At 44.5% G+C, this 13,447-nt stretch overlaps 1 protein-coding gene across 1 annotated transcript in view; it reads right to left on the bottom strand.

The window, feature by feature from the left end:
* extl3 (exostosin-like glycosyltransferase 3) overlaps positions 1-13,447 on the bottom strand; it is a 29,782-nt gene that overhangs the window by 6,879 nt on the left and 9,456 nt on the right. Inside the window, exons 2-3 of the mRNA XM_079525370.1 lie at positions 1,149-3,761; positions 103-230 (exon numbers count right to left, since the gene is read on the bottom strand). Of these exons, the coding sequence (XP_079381496.1) occupies positions 103-230; positions 1,149-3,290 (2,270 nt within the window). The 5' untranslated portion in view covers positions 3,291-3,761. The remainder of the gene's footprint in view (positions 1-102; positions 231-1,148; positions 3,762-13,447) is intronic.

A 13,447-nucleotide genomic window follows, 5' to 3' on the forward strand; every position in this document is an offset into this window, starting at 1 on the left:
CGCGCCGCCGCCACTGGAATGCATAGGGCCTCAATTTCCTTTGCATGCCAGTGCATGCCCTATCACCCTTCACACTATGAGCGGTCTGTCCCCACCACTGACCTGAAGCCAAACATGATCTCATCGTGGCGGAGGTGAGCGTCATCATCGATGGACAGGATGGCCTCGGTCTCCACAGCATCCCAGGGCAGGAAGCGGTTGTTCAGGCTGTTCTTCTCTGTGCGTACAACCTACAAGGGAGGTGATGGAACACGTGGTCTTGTCACTGGGTTTTCACCGGTGCAGAGCAGCTAGATGCATGATCTACTAAAGTTGTTACTGTGCTTAGTTAATGACATTGTCTCACAGCAAGACGTATACTAAAGATAGCCATTTCTGAGTCTTTGCCAACACTTAAATTTTTTGACTGAAATGCTAAAATCTTCACAAAAATTTACCTAAGATGCTTTAGAAAGTTCTTTTCAGCTTAAAATAGGAGACACAAAATATTAGCTTTTAGTGAAAATACCATGTAAAATGGATAAAAGGAAAATCCCAGAGTCGTTCGCAGCAGTGGTACTATTACTGATGCCTATCAAATTGGAGATCAGTCCTTAAAACAAGAAACATACATTTCTCTTTCTTACTTGATCACAAAGTGCAGTGAGAATGCTAAAGCTAAATCACCACAGGTATAGTATGTAACCGTTAACAATCCACAAAAATGTCATTAATGATCTCAACCCCCTCAGTTCATGTGTCACAACTAATTATCTCCACTGAAGTTTGGATTTCTTGGGCTAAATTTAAAATGACAGCTTTACATTTTATTGGGCTTTGTAGTTGTTCCAACTTTTTTTTTAGCTTGCTTTAATTTGACATAGAAATGAAAGGTTCAAACAGAAACGCGATTCAATCAGCTGAATGTAATACACCTACGCACTGCCTCTGAGATGGCAGCATAAAGCTGTTACCCTATTTGCATTTTTCAGGGAGACAGAGCTAAAGAGAGCGCCAGAGCTTTAAAGATTATATTCCTTGCTGAAGAAGAACCCAGACACCAACATCAGCAAAACAAATTGCTACATATCTCTTGTAAATTAACAGGGGATGCTTGCTGATCCCCAGATACGGTTCTCATCTAATTGGTATTCAACAGCAGCACTCACCACAATAGGCAGTCCGATGTCTGGCCACAACAGGTCTTCTGAGGGAGGCTTGGGGGAGTTCCAAACCACCACCACCTTGTTGAGGTACGGCAGCCCGTTGAGCCTCTCCAGGGAGTTCATCAGCACCTCCTCCCTCTCGTACGTCAGCATGACCACGGTGAACTGCTCCCGGGGCACGTTCCCTCCCAGAGCCGCCTGGAACTCCTTCCCTGAGCCTCCCGTGCCTCCACCGATGGGCCTGAAGCCCGTACCAGAGCCCAGAAACTTGGCCTCGGAGGGCAGGACCGGGTCCAGAGGGGTGTGGGGGAAAAGGTAGAAAGGGCCCGGTGCACGGTTCCACGCTCTGTAGGTGTCTGAGGCTGTGTATGTGAAATTGCGGAGGAAGCGCGGTGAGGCATACGGAGGCTCCGTCTCCACAGGACCCAGGTCCAGGTCACCGTTGTCAGCCAGGTTGGCGTCGGTTCCTGCCAACTTCCCGGCCTTGTGGGGAATCTCCTGCGCAGGCTCTTCTCTGATGGGAGCGGCTGGAACTTGGATGCTGGTTCTGATGCTGGCCAGTATTGTGCTGAGGACGTTCTCCGAGGTGGAGAAGTAAGTCTCCCACAGAAAGCGGCCTTGCCGTCTCATGGCCAACAGGTCATTGTCTGATAGGCTACGAAGCAGGAAGTGGAGCTCTGTGATACGAGGCTTGGGGACTAAAATAGCGGCCTCGCTCCAGCGTATAAGGTGATGGTACGGCAGTCTTGAGTGGTCCCCCAGCACGACCGGGAGGGCGCCCACTTCCAGGGCTTCGAACAGCCTCATCCCACACCCTGCTGAAGCCACCAGCTGTCCATCCCCTGGAGCGATCACCAAGGCAAACGTGGAAGCCTTGAGAACCTCCAACCTCTCCTCTCTCTCCCCGCACAGGGCCCACTCTGTGGCTAAACTGGCCCGGGGGTTCTTACAGGTGAACTCCACCAGCACCTGGTCCAGGTGGCTGTCCTGCACCGCCTTTAGGGTGCCGATTATGCGGTCGTCGTAGTCGGCTGGCGGGTCCCCTTCCATCTCCTCCTCAAACGACTGAGGTGGGGCTTCCTGCAGGCTGCTCCTCAGTGACTCCACTCTCTCCCCCTGGAAGGTGAACAGGTATTTCCTCTTAACGGGAACCTGTGGGGGCACCTCCAAGAAATTGGGCTCTGAGAGGGCATGGACCAACGGGGACACAACCAGGTCAAAGCCCTCACGGTACTGCTGCTCCAGGAAGGTAGACTGAGCCACCGCTGCACGTCCCGTGCTTACATTGTACAGGAAGTTTTGTGTCATAGACTTTCTGGATAGGTGCACCAGCAGATGGTTGTGGCCATCAGACCTCCAGTAGGGAAGAGCCTTCAGCTGCTTCTCCAGGTCAGAAGGAGATGGGAGCGGGGTGGAGGGGAACTCCTGTAGCTCCCCAACCAGCACCATGTACAGACATGCAACACTGGGGTTATCAGTTATATAAATGTTACTCTTTACTGCCGCTGTGAAGGCCTGCCTGACAAGCGGGTCAATGTGTTCCCCCCAGGGATAGGAGGCCGTGTCATAGACATACACTGGGAACCCAGAGGTCAGTGGGCAGCGGGCATAGTCAAAGCAGGAGCGAAGACGGCAGGAGCGGGCAGACTTGGGCGGGGGCAGCCCAGGGTCGTCCTTGTCTGGTAGCAGCCTGACGGGCAGCGAGAGCTTGGGCTGGTTTTGCGCCATCAGCTCCTTGTAGGAGTGCTCAGTCTGGCTGATGACGTTTTTTAGCTGCAGTAGGTCCTGCTTGGCGCTGTCGATGCTGCGCTTGCAGGCCTCGATGCGCAGGTTGAGCCGCGCAATCTCGCCGTTCAGCTCCTGCCTCTTGGCCTCCAGCTGCAACAGCTCCTCGCTTACCGACTCACGGATGCGGCAAAGGTCCTGCACGTGCTTGGCCTCGCACAGCTCGCCGCCAGGGCGCGGGCCGAAGACGCGCTTGTCGCCAGGGCCGCCCGCCTCATCGATGGTGGTGAGGTAGTAGTGGGCGATGAGCGGAAAGAAGACCAGGATGAAGAAGAGCATGAAGCTGAGCCAGGTGAGGCGCACGCGGCGCAGCACCCACGGCTGCCCGCCGGCCCCCACCCCGCCGCCGTTGCGCTGCATCTTCCACTCGCTCAATCTGCTCCCAACATTGTCATCCGATGATACAGGGATCAGCAGCAGCCATGGCACGGCCTCATCGACAAGCTGAAGGGATGCTAAACAATGCCGTCTTGTCCTTGAGGAAAGGTCATCTAGTGATTTAAACCGTCTTCACACTGCTCTGGGTGTTGTGTAGTTGTTTGGCCTCACCAGTGCTCCGACAGTGTGTCATCATAGTCTAAACAAGCCGGTATCGTCTCCAAAGCAAGGTCATACGGTACTCCAGATCTATGTCTGAATAAGAGCCCACGTCAGGTGAGCGGTGCCCCTCGAGGGCCGGTCCAGTGGGGGCATGGTGGGGTCACAGGTCACCGTGATGCGTTGGTGGCTCAATCTCTTTCATCTGGGCTGGGGCTGTGCTCATGTTCTGAATATCGATGAAAGCTTCTCCCAGAGACTCCAAACTCCCCTTGGTCTTCTCCAGAGAGGAACCTGCAAAAAAGATTCACAGAAACCCATGAGTCAAAGTATAATTCTATGGTGAAATGTACATTCATCACTTAAAATAGAACACTATGCCCGTGAAATTGAATCTAATAAATATTAGTCGAAGTGGATGTTTTATGTTGCTTGGATAAAGTAATTTCAGTAACTGAATAGGATAGATGATAGAGCAATTTGTCTGAACAGAAAAGCTGTATTAGCGGTAGGCCTATATTAACATTGTTTACTTTTCTTTTTTTTCCCTCAATATTGCACTATTTTAACTATGCATAGAATGGTAAAGCCTGGTAGCATCAGCATCAATGGTGAGAATCTGAATAAAATGCAACAGCAAATAACTCTAAATCACATTGCATTTCTCTACACTAGCCTCCAAAGCATCACACCCTAATTACCAAGTCTAACTCATCCACACCTGCTCAAACACAATCCTAGAGTAGGTAGGATGAAATATATACAGTATTGCCATATGATGATGCAGGTATGCAAAGGTTAAAGGTATATTCAGTGATTTGACTTAATCTAAATATCACTTATTTTTTCTTTTTTTCTGGATAATCCTCGCTACTATAGAGTGTGCTGACCATATAAGGAGTTCCTCCCTGTCCCCAGTGAGCCTGTGGGGTCAAAAAACCCTAGTTTCAGTTTCAGTTTTGGTGGCTGGTGGCAAAGCCTTCATCCAATCAGGATGAGAGGGGCCTTCCTCCAATCATGATCGAGTGGGGACGGCCCATGGTGCACATGCTGTTGGCCTGTTGCACTTCCCCCCACTGTAGAGCGTGCATGTGCACATTTTGTTACCGGGGCGGACTGGGTGGTTTTCCAAATCACTCAAATCACTGAATGCTCCTTTAAATAAACTATTGTTCATCAATAATCATCAGTCAAATAAATTACTCATGTTTTGCCTAGTAGAGTTTGTTAAAAGATTATAATACAATTTAAGTTATTGGAACATGGGACTTTATCATACAATGGGCTTATCTTCATATGTTAGGAATGTTAGGAAAGAGAAACATAATGAAGCTCTTAAGAGTTTCATTACCAATAAGCAGATATTAGATTTATAAATTAACAGATGGGCAGAGGCATCATTGAGAGTGGGTTGTCCTGTGCACAGCACAGAACAGAAGTTACACGATTTCATAAGTTGGCTCAATCCAAACAATGGCACAATTTCCAAGGCAAGTCCTCACACCAGCAGCCAAAACCATGGCTTGATACATTTCTCACCAGGGCAACCAGTCTCCTTTTTCCCTCAAGTTATCATGAGGATGTCGCCAGACAGGCCGAGAGCCAAACATGCCTTATCAAATACACAACTAAACCATATCACAGAGGCTTGATAAACCCAAAGCAACATAGACGGGTTGAGCTACAATTTAACTTGGCAGCAGGAGAGCAGAGCTTACTTGATCGGCCAGGAATTCTGTGCTGGGGGTGAAAGTATTATTAATTGGGCTACTGGTACTCTGCCTGTTTAGAACACACCCTGGTGTGACCTGCTGTCTGATACAACAAGCAGGGGTGGGCAGAAATACATAAGGATGCAGTATGGCGTCATAAAATACAAAATACCCCCAAAACTAACACCATAGAAAATGTTAAATAAAATACCTGCATTTTGTATTTGCAAAATATTGAAGTTATTACACTTCTCAGACATTGCCTGCAATGAATGACAAGATGACATGTAGCACTATATGCTCTAAACACCTGAATATTACCTGAATTTGGGCCACTAAGATTACATTTTGAACTGTGCATTAATACAGTGAAACATATAATCTATGTTGCAAAAAAGACTAATTGGCTGTGGGGCTCCTGCAGCCTGCAGGTGCAGCCAGTTGCATCCTCTGCACCCGCTGGATTTATGCCACTGATGCTGCATATGCTCAATCACATGCAGCATCAGCTGGATGTCAAACTCTTGTCAGGCGAAGTGATTTGATAAGTCGCCCAGAATGTCCTTGGGGAACATAGCAAAAAGAAGATAATTTTTGTATATTTTGAAAATTTGACAATACTTTTCTCAGAAGTACTGTATATTGTTACAATTTAATTATGCATTTTCTTCAGGCATGTAAAAAAAAAATAGAAATACGCGTTTCAAATAAGTGTCACATAAATACTACACAATCTCGATAGCATGAGAAAAACAGCTTGCAATATTTCACCGTTGGGTGCCAGGAAAAACAGGAATTCTCCCTGCTGATTCCATCTGAATAGCCATGCCAACATGCAGAGATTACTAGCAGCCTTGTGGCGATTTGGAGATTCAGTGTCCAAGGGATGAGTGGGCAGAGAATGCAGCTTTTTCCTGATCAGAGCATCTTGCCATATTGCTCATACACCTGCTTCCCCACTCAGAGCAGAGAGGTAAGACACAAGAGCGAATAGGTGCAGCTCTGCCTCATATAAATAAATGGTAAATGATGCATTTATATAGCACCTTTATCCAGGGCGCTTTGCATAGATTGTGCATTACATTCAATCCATAACCCATTTGCACAGACGCACACACATTCATACAGATGGTGGAGGAAACCATGGAATCAATCAGCAATTAGAGGTTCAGTGTTTTGCTCAAGGACACTAACTCTGGGGGAGCCCGGGATCAAACTGGGAACCTTCTGGTTGCCATGCGGCCACTCTACCTCTGATCCACTGCCGCCAACATTGGCTTAAGGCCTCTTACTTTACTGTACGTGATAAAAACTCTGTAAAATAGCAGTATGAATCGGCCGTTAGTACTGTTTATTTTGCAACGAGGAGCCATGTGTGTCTGTGTACATCGCCTCGGCTAAATACAAAGTGAAGACTGAGCCTGACTTATGCTTCGCCGTACGACGTGTTGCATGCTGAAAGTAGCTGATCTGCAAGCACGGAACGCGTCGCCTCCGCAACACGTTGTGAGCTTCTGCAATCTATCATCTCAGCCTTGTCTAGTACAAAGTAGAAGACATGGTTCTGTGAATCGGTACATACTACAATTTGGTCTCTGTAGACATGCATACATTTAAAAGAAAAACCTACATGGGTTGCACCCATAAGGCACAACCTAATGACCTTCTTCCAGACAAAGGAATTGTGCCATGGCAAGAGGCCATTGTGAGATGAGGTCTACTGTCCTAGTTAACTCCATATTGTATTCCTGTGCATTCCTCCTGTTATCCTCTGAAGGCCTCAGATGTTAATAAATACCTTCAGCAAAGCTTTGAGAAGTCCTGTTCTAGACGCTAGAGGCTGTGCTGCTCATTAAAGACAAGTTAAAGTGAATTTTTTTCAACCTTTTAGAGCATATCAAGGGTCATAACTCTAAATATGTGAGAACTCCCATTGAAAACAATTCAAAGCATACACTAATAGGACTACTTCAGAGACAGCCTCGTCAACAAGGATGCATAAAGACAACCTGCACGGGACAATTCCGTTATGAAACTGTGACATCACGACCCAATCCCTGAAAGACCAGGTGTTCGGGGGTAACATTTACCGTTCACCGAATGGGAAACTATTCAGAGGGTGTCTTCCTTAGGCTGCTGCCAGTGTGTACAAAATGTTTGGTCTTGATGATAATTGGTGCAATTGTACATATTGCATTGGTATATGGGTGCTACTTGAGCTGGGGTTTTCACCTGATTGTGAACCAGCCAACCAGGGTCCACATACAGTACCACCCTGACTTGAGAATCAACCTGGTGACCAATGTTGTCTGTTGTGTTGAGGATATGGGTGAGGATATGGATATTTGTGACACTTGCTATGCATCACAACATGTCTATAATGCATTATAAATATGCTAAGACGTATAATGCATTATAAACTGCTGTTATATTTTTTGTTAAGAACGCATACTACTTTTATAACTAATAATTACACGTGGTCCATGGGGAAGTGTTTTCAAATGTCTTTGTTAAATGTATGCATATGTCTAAATAATATTGCATTAATAAAAGACTGTTAAGGGCTTGATATAATTTGTTTGCCGTAGTATCGCACACCGAAAACAGCTGATCTACAAGTTGACAACTTGACATCACATCACACTGCAATGCATTGTAAGCTTGTGGATGTGCTATTTTCGGTGGCACATAACTAAGTATAAATCAGGCTTTAAGATCATTAATGTTAACTATTTATAGAAAAATCACACCTGTGTGAAGTGAGGGGCGCTCTTATCATCATCATGAGGTAAAATAGACACTAATGTCTATTTGCTCAGACACTATGACTTACAATTCTCCATTCATTGTCAAGGGGAATTTAATGTTTGTGTAGGACAGAGTTTGTGGACAGACACCAAAAGCTGGATATAGTAAAAGTAGGGGTGTGTGGCCCTTGAGGATTGTTTTAAATATGATAGTGGTCCAGATCTAAAAAAGAAATCTGTTCTCTCACTTTATCCAACCTTCCATATTAAACTCACGATATACTGATTTTAAACTTATGTATGACAGACAGACATATTAAATGGCAATGCTAATGATGACTCCAGGCACTCTGGTATGCTTTCTCTTCTTGAAATTCTTTCTAACTCCCTTTTCTGTGGAATTACCGGTAATTGACCTCTGACTTCCCAGTAATCGTCTTCATATCACACAAATACCAAATTACAAAGTTTCAAGTGAAGCCACTTTCCTATATTATTGAATGCATGGTCAGGGACAACATACAAATAAATAATACCTTCACGGACCGGACCACCAGTGGTCCACAGACCACTAGCTGAAAACCCCTGTACAAGAGGAAAAGGCCATAGGGTCTCCAAAACCAACAAATGAAGGTGCACATCAAACTCCATGGCCAAACTCCAATCGAGCTAGTTGGGGATCACTGGATGGACCGAAGGGCCATCCTTGAGAGGCGGGGCCAACAAGATGAGTTGACCAGTTATCTCTGCTTGAAGCAAGTCAATGTATTTACATTTCAGGAAAGGTGGCTTCCCTTTGTTTGTATGCCTCATCAAACTACCATTAACAGGTGACCCTGTGACCAATAGCTTTCACTATGCACTGTGCCTACATGGTGCAGACAGACAGGGAGCCATCACAACAATCACAATTAATTGCTGCAGGCCTGTCAGCATCCCAAGGGTAATGGGAGACAGATGCTGGCACACGCCACCACTAGGTCTAATCTGGGACCATAAACACACGCATTTAGAGTTCTGCTCATGTCAGCGGCCCCTGGGAAGGAGAACAAAACAGACAATCTCTCCCTCTCTCGCACTACCCTGGTTGCAACCCTCTAATCTGCCGAGTGACCTCTTTTCACCAGACTCAATTGAATCTGGAGTGCGTGTACGTCGTGGGGCTCTGTTTTTCTCTGTCTGCCTGTCTGAGAGTGAGTTTGTGGGGAACATATCCAGTGTGCACAAGTAAGCATGCACAAGTAAGCAAGCATCGATCCACTAGACCCACTTCATGGGAGTCAATGATAATAATGCTATAATTGGCTACCAAACCGTTTCATGTTAAACAACAAGGCTGGCATGGTATCCGCTGTATCCATTTACAATGTATGCTTTGGTGAAAAGTAGCACAGGATGACAGAGTGGGTGGGATAACAAGTGCAGCGCGCACGCAAGTGCAGCGCGCACGCAAGTGCAGCACGCACGCACGCACGCACGCGCACACTGAGATGCCCGTCCTTGCCTCGACCTCAAACTGCCTGCATCAACAATAAAATATGAAACTGCTGGGCAACACCGTGAGAGAACTTGAGCCCACCATTTCAGGGCATGGCTGCAAGATATGGACAGTATATAGTGTGCCATTATTTCAAGTGTTGCAATATTGCAATATGCATGGTGACATATTTCTAGTTTATGGTTATTTTTAGTGATGCACTGAATATTCGTCCGCAGAAAATATTCGGCAGAAAATGGCTAAAAATGCATTTTCGGCCTATTCAGTTTCGGCCCGAATAGGCAGAAAATATATCACCGAAAGTGTATACAATTAATGCATTCAAAAGAGCTGAATAAATGTTTTATGGACCCATAATAGTGATTATTATTTAAGTTAATCTTTTTACTCATAATGGTCCACTGTCGCTTTTCTTAGTACTCTAGTCTTCCAGACTCATCGATCGTGAAGAAATACCTGTACATTACACTACATTGAGTCCTTATCGACAACGGCCTTGAGAATAAACACAGCTGAGACCAAACAGGCAGAGCTCTAGGTACCAGAATGAGTGCAGGCACAGGCGGCTAGCAGGCAATTGTGCTCAGCCAGCAGTCCCAGTCAGTATTAAGACGCAGTCAGACTGTAGTACATGGTTCAGAAAACGGATGAATGATTCCGTTTCTTTGTGGCAAGGACAGGCATGCATGAATAGACCATCTATACCAATGTAGCAGGCCAACAGATTTTCAGCAGCATGGAAATATTAGCCTACTTACATTACTTAAGTGTCCATCAGACCATAAAACCACAAGGGCGACAGCTGAGTTACATGATTTTATGTCACCAAATCAAGACTGTGATGTAATAATAGTTTTACATAATAAGTATTTATTTAAAGTATGGCAGTGGATCAGGAAGCTTACGGTGTGTTAACTTGTAGCTCAAATCTCCCTAAAATCTGGTCGATTTGAAGATATCTTGCATGCGAGTGGACATTAGACGGAAAGGCCATGAGTCTGTGTTGTCGGCTGGACAAATGTATTTATATATATATATATATATATATATATATATATATATATATATATATATATATATATATATATATATATATATATATATAGTATTCGGAATACCGATCAGAGTATATGACCAGTTGGACCAGATGGGTAGTTCAGAGTTCATATTTATTTGTGGCATTAATGGCATATTGAACAAATGGGCTGGTGATGATTGACATGGTGATGATGAATGATGGAATTGATGATTTTAAAAGTAATGCATCATATATATCAGTGTAGTTGTGAAGATAAAATAGGGTTTTCCTGTAGGGTTTCCCCTCCAGGAAGCATGAAAGTGTTGGATGTTCTTGTGTGCATGTAGACATTTTGGCCTGACAGTGGTGCTACAGGAAAGGCCATGGAGTTAAATCAGTAGGGGTCATCTTTCATGGAGCACCATGCCCAGCAAACTCCACCCTATTAACACATTTTGTGCCCAAAACGTCTGTGGACGTCTTGGGTATTACCGCACGTGCATAGCCCAAGACGTTGAATTTTTTTTATGTATTTATGTATTTATTTTATTTTATTTTTATTAAAAAAAAATCAGAAAAATCAAAACACTTTTTTTGAACACGTGGTGCCAAAGTTTGTGTTTTCGCCATTGAGAATGCATTTGGCGTTTAAATTAAATAACTCAGAAACTATAAAACATTTCAAAGTAAAAAGTTCCAGCATGTGTCTCCACAGTCAGCTGAATTATAAAAAATATGAATGGATTTTCTAGGTGAAAGTGATTTTGGGCAGTTTTGCGTGGGCTCTCAATGTGTTATGGCCATTGATTACAATATAATTAGTTTGGGATCAAAGTGGTTGACAGACCGACCTCGCCACCCCGTGACTAAAAATGGATTTATATTATGTCGTCGTTTTTATGTATTTATGTATTTATTTTATTTTATTTTTATTAAAAAAAAAATCAGAAAAATCAAAACACTTTTTTTTAACACGTGGTGCCAAAGTTTGTGTTTTCGCCATTGAGAATGCATTTGGCGTTTAAATTAAATAACTCAGAAACTATAAAACATTTCAAAGTAAAAAGTTCCAGCATGTGTCTCCACAGTCAGCTGAATTATAAAAAATGTGAATGGATTTTCTAGGTGAAAGTGATTTTGGGCAGTTTTGCGTGGGCTCTCAATGTGTTATGGCCATTGATTACAATATAATTAGTTTGGGATCAAAGTGGTTGACAGACCGACCTCGCCACCCCGTGACTAAAAATGGATTTATATTATGTCGTCGTACTGCAATGTCAGTATGAATGTTACATATTGTTCCGCCCTATTTCATCCAGAGGGCAAAATTCTGCAACATTTTCAAATCGGAAGGTCTTTGCTTGAGGTGGGTGCATACTAGCACAGCTGATGACCCAGATAGAGACATTTTTGAGCAAGCAGCACTAAGTCAGCCAGAACATTGGACTTATATGTGAACAAAGTAGCTTCAGTGGTCTCAGTTAATTTGATTTGGAGAAATATACAACATGCCATACATACAATTTGACCGCATTAGACAGGGTTTCAACAGGAATGCACAAATGCTGGGTTTGTGTCCAGGTGTCTGTCCAGGCCTAGATCAAAGAGCTGAGGGCGTCAAGATAGTGTTGTTCCAGCATTTAGCACTGATACCAACAGGTCTGGGCGAGGGACCTTCAGGACCTCTCTCAGTGTAGGTGCCGTGTTCAGAGCTCGGCCTCTGGCTAGACAGACTGTCAAGACTGAGAGTTGCTGAATCAGCCCCAGCGTGGACAAGCCTCCTCTTTCCAGTTCCCACACTCTCCAAACAAAAAACTAAATACCACAGGGCAAGTGACAAGTGTCTCTATAGATGTTTGAACAGTCTCTCGCTCTCTCTGCACACTGGCAGAGGGATATTTAAGAGTCCTGAAAGTCTCTGAAAGCAGACGACAACCCGAGGAGAGCGTTGACAACATATCCCGACAACTGCAATGACTTGTCTGGGATCAACTACACTCCAGGGCAACCGGCCCTGGAGTGGGGGGGGGGGGGGCATATTTATTAGTGGAAGGCAGTGGATGCCAGATAACAAAACCTGCTGCTTCAGAGTTCACAGTGTAGCAGCTTGCCGTTTTATCTACCAGCCCATGATGCATCAGACTGAGCTTTTGACAGAGAGAGAGATAGACAGCGGGATTTGAGGGCAGAGCGAGGGTGAGATCACACAGCTTGTATATTTTAATAGGCAAGGCTCTAGCGATGGAGCTGCTGGAGCAAGTTAAACATTCAGTAGGTGTCCCATTGAGTTTCATTTTTTTTTGTATACCTGCAGTGCACACCACGGCCGAACTTCAAGCGGGGGGTGGAGGGGGTTGACTACATTTCTGGACTGATGCTTGCAAAACCGGTCTTCAATAGATATATCTACTAGTACTAGTGTTGCACAATAATAATAAAAAAAAGATCGAGATCCAGAATCATGCAGAACTAGTTGGTTGAATTCATTTTAGTCACTCTTATGTTATGAATATTTTCATAGAAAGAAAATAGAATCGTGAAATTGTGAAAATCAAGATTCACATTTGAGCAAGAATCGTGCAGCACTATGTAGGACTGCCCACTTGTAAAAAAAAATCTGACCTGTCTGAAGTAAGTGGTGCAACAGCGCCCCCTGTTGGTAACCTAAACAGACAGACAGAGCTGATCCTTGAAGTGGTTGCACCACTTAAAAATAGTGAGGACTTGTGAGTTGTGACTTTCTTACACAAACTATACAGCATAAATAAGCTGGACCTGTGCATTTTGTAAAACAAAAATGAAATGCATTTCCAATTTGCCACCCTTTTCTGTCACTGCAGTGCTAGCAATCCAAACAGTGAGAAAGAGAATGCTAAAGCCTGATTTTTATTTGCCTGCTTTTCTTGTGCTGTGCACAGAAAATAGTTGCACCGTTTTTTGAGCTTGATTGTAGATCGGCTATTTCCGATGTACGTATAACTCAGGTTAGTGCACTATTCCAGTAG

Source organism: Electrona antarctica, assembly GCF_951216825.1.
Source record: "Electrona antarctica genome assembly, chromosome: 17".
Taxonomy (NCBI): domain Eukaryota; kingdom Metazoa; phylum Chordata; class Actinopteri; order Myctophiformes; family Myctophidae; genus Electrona; species Electrona antarctica.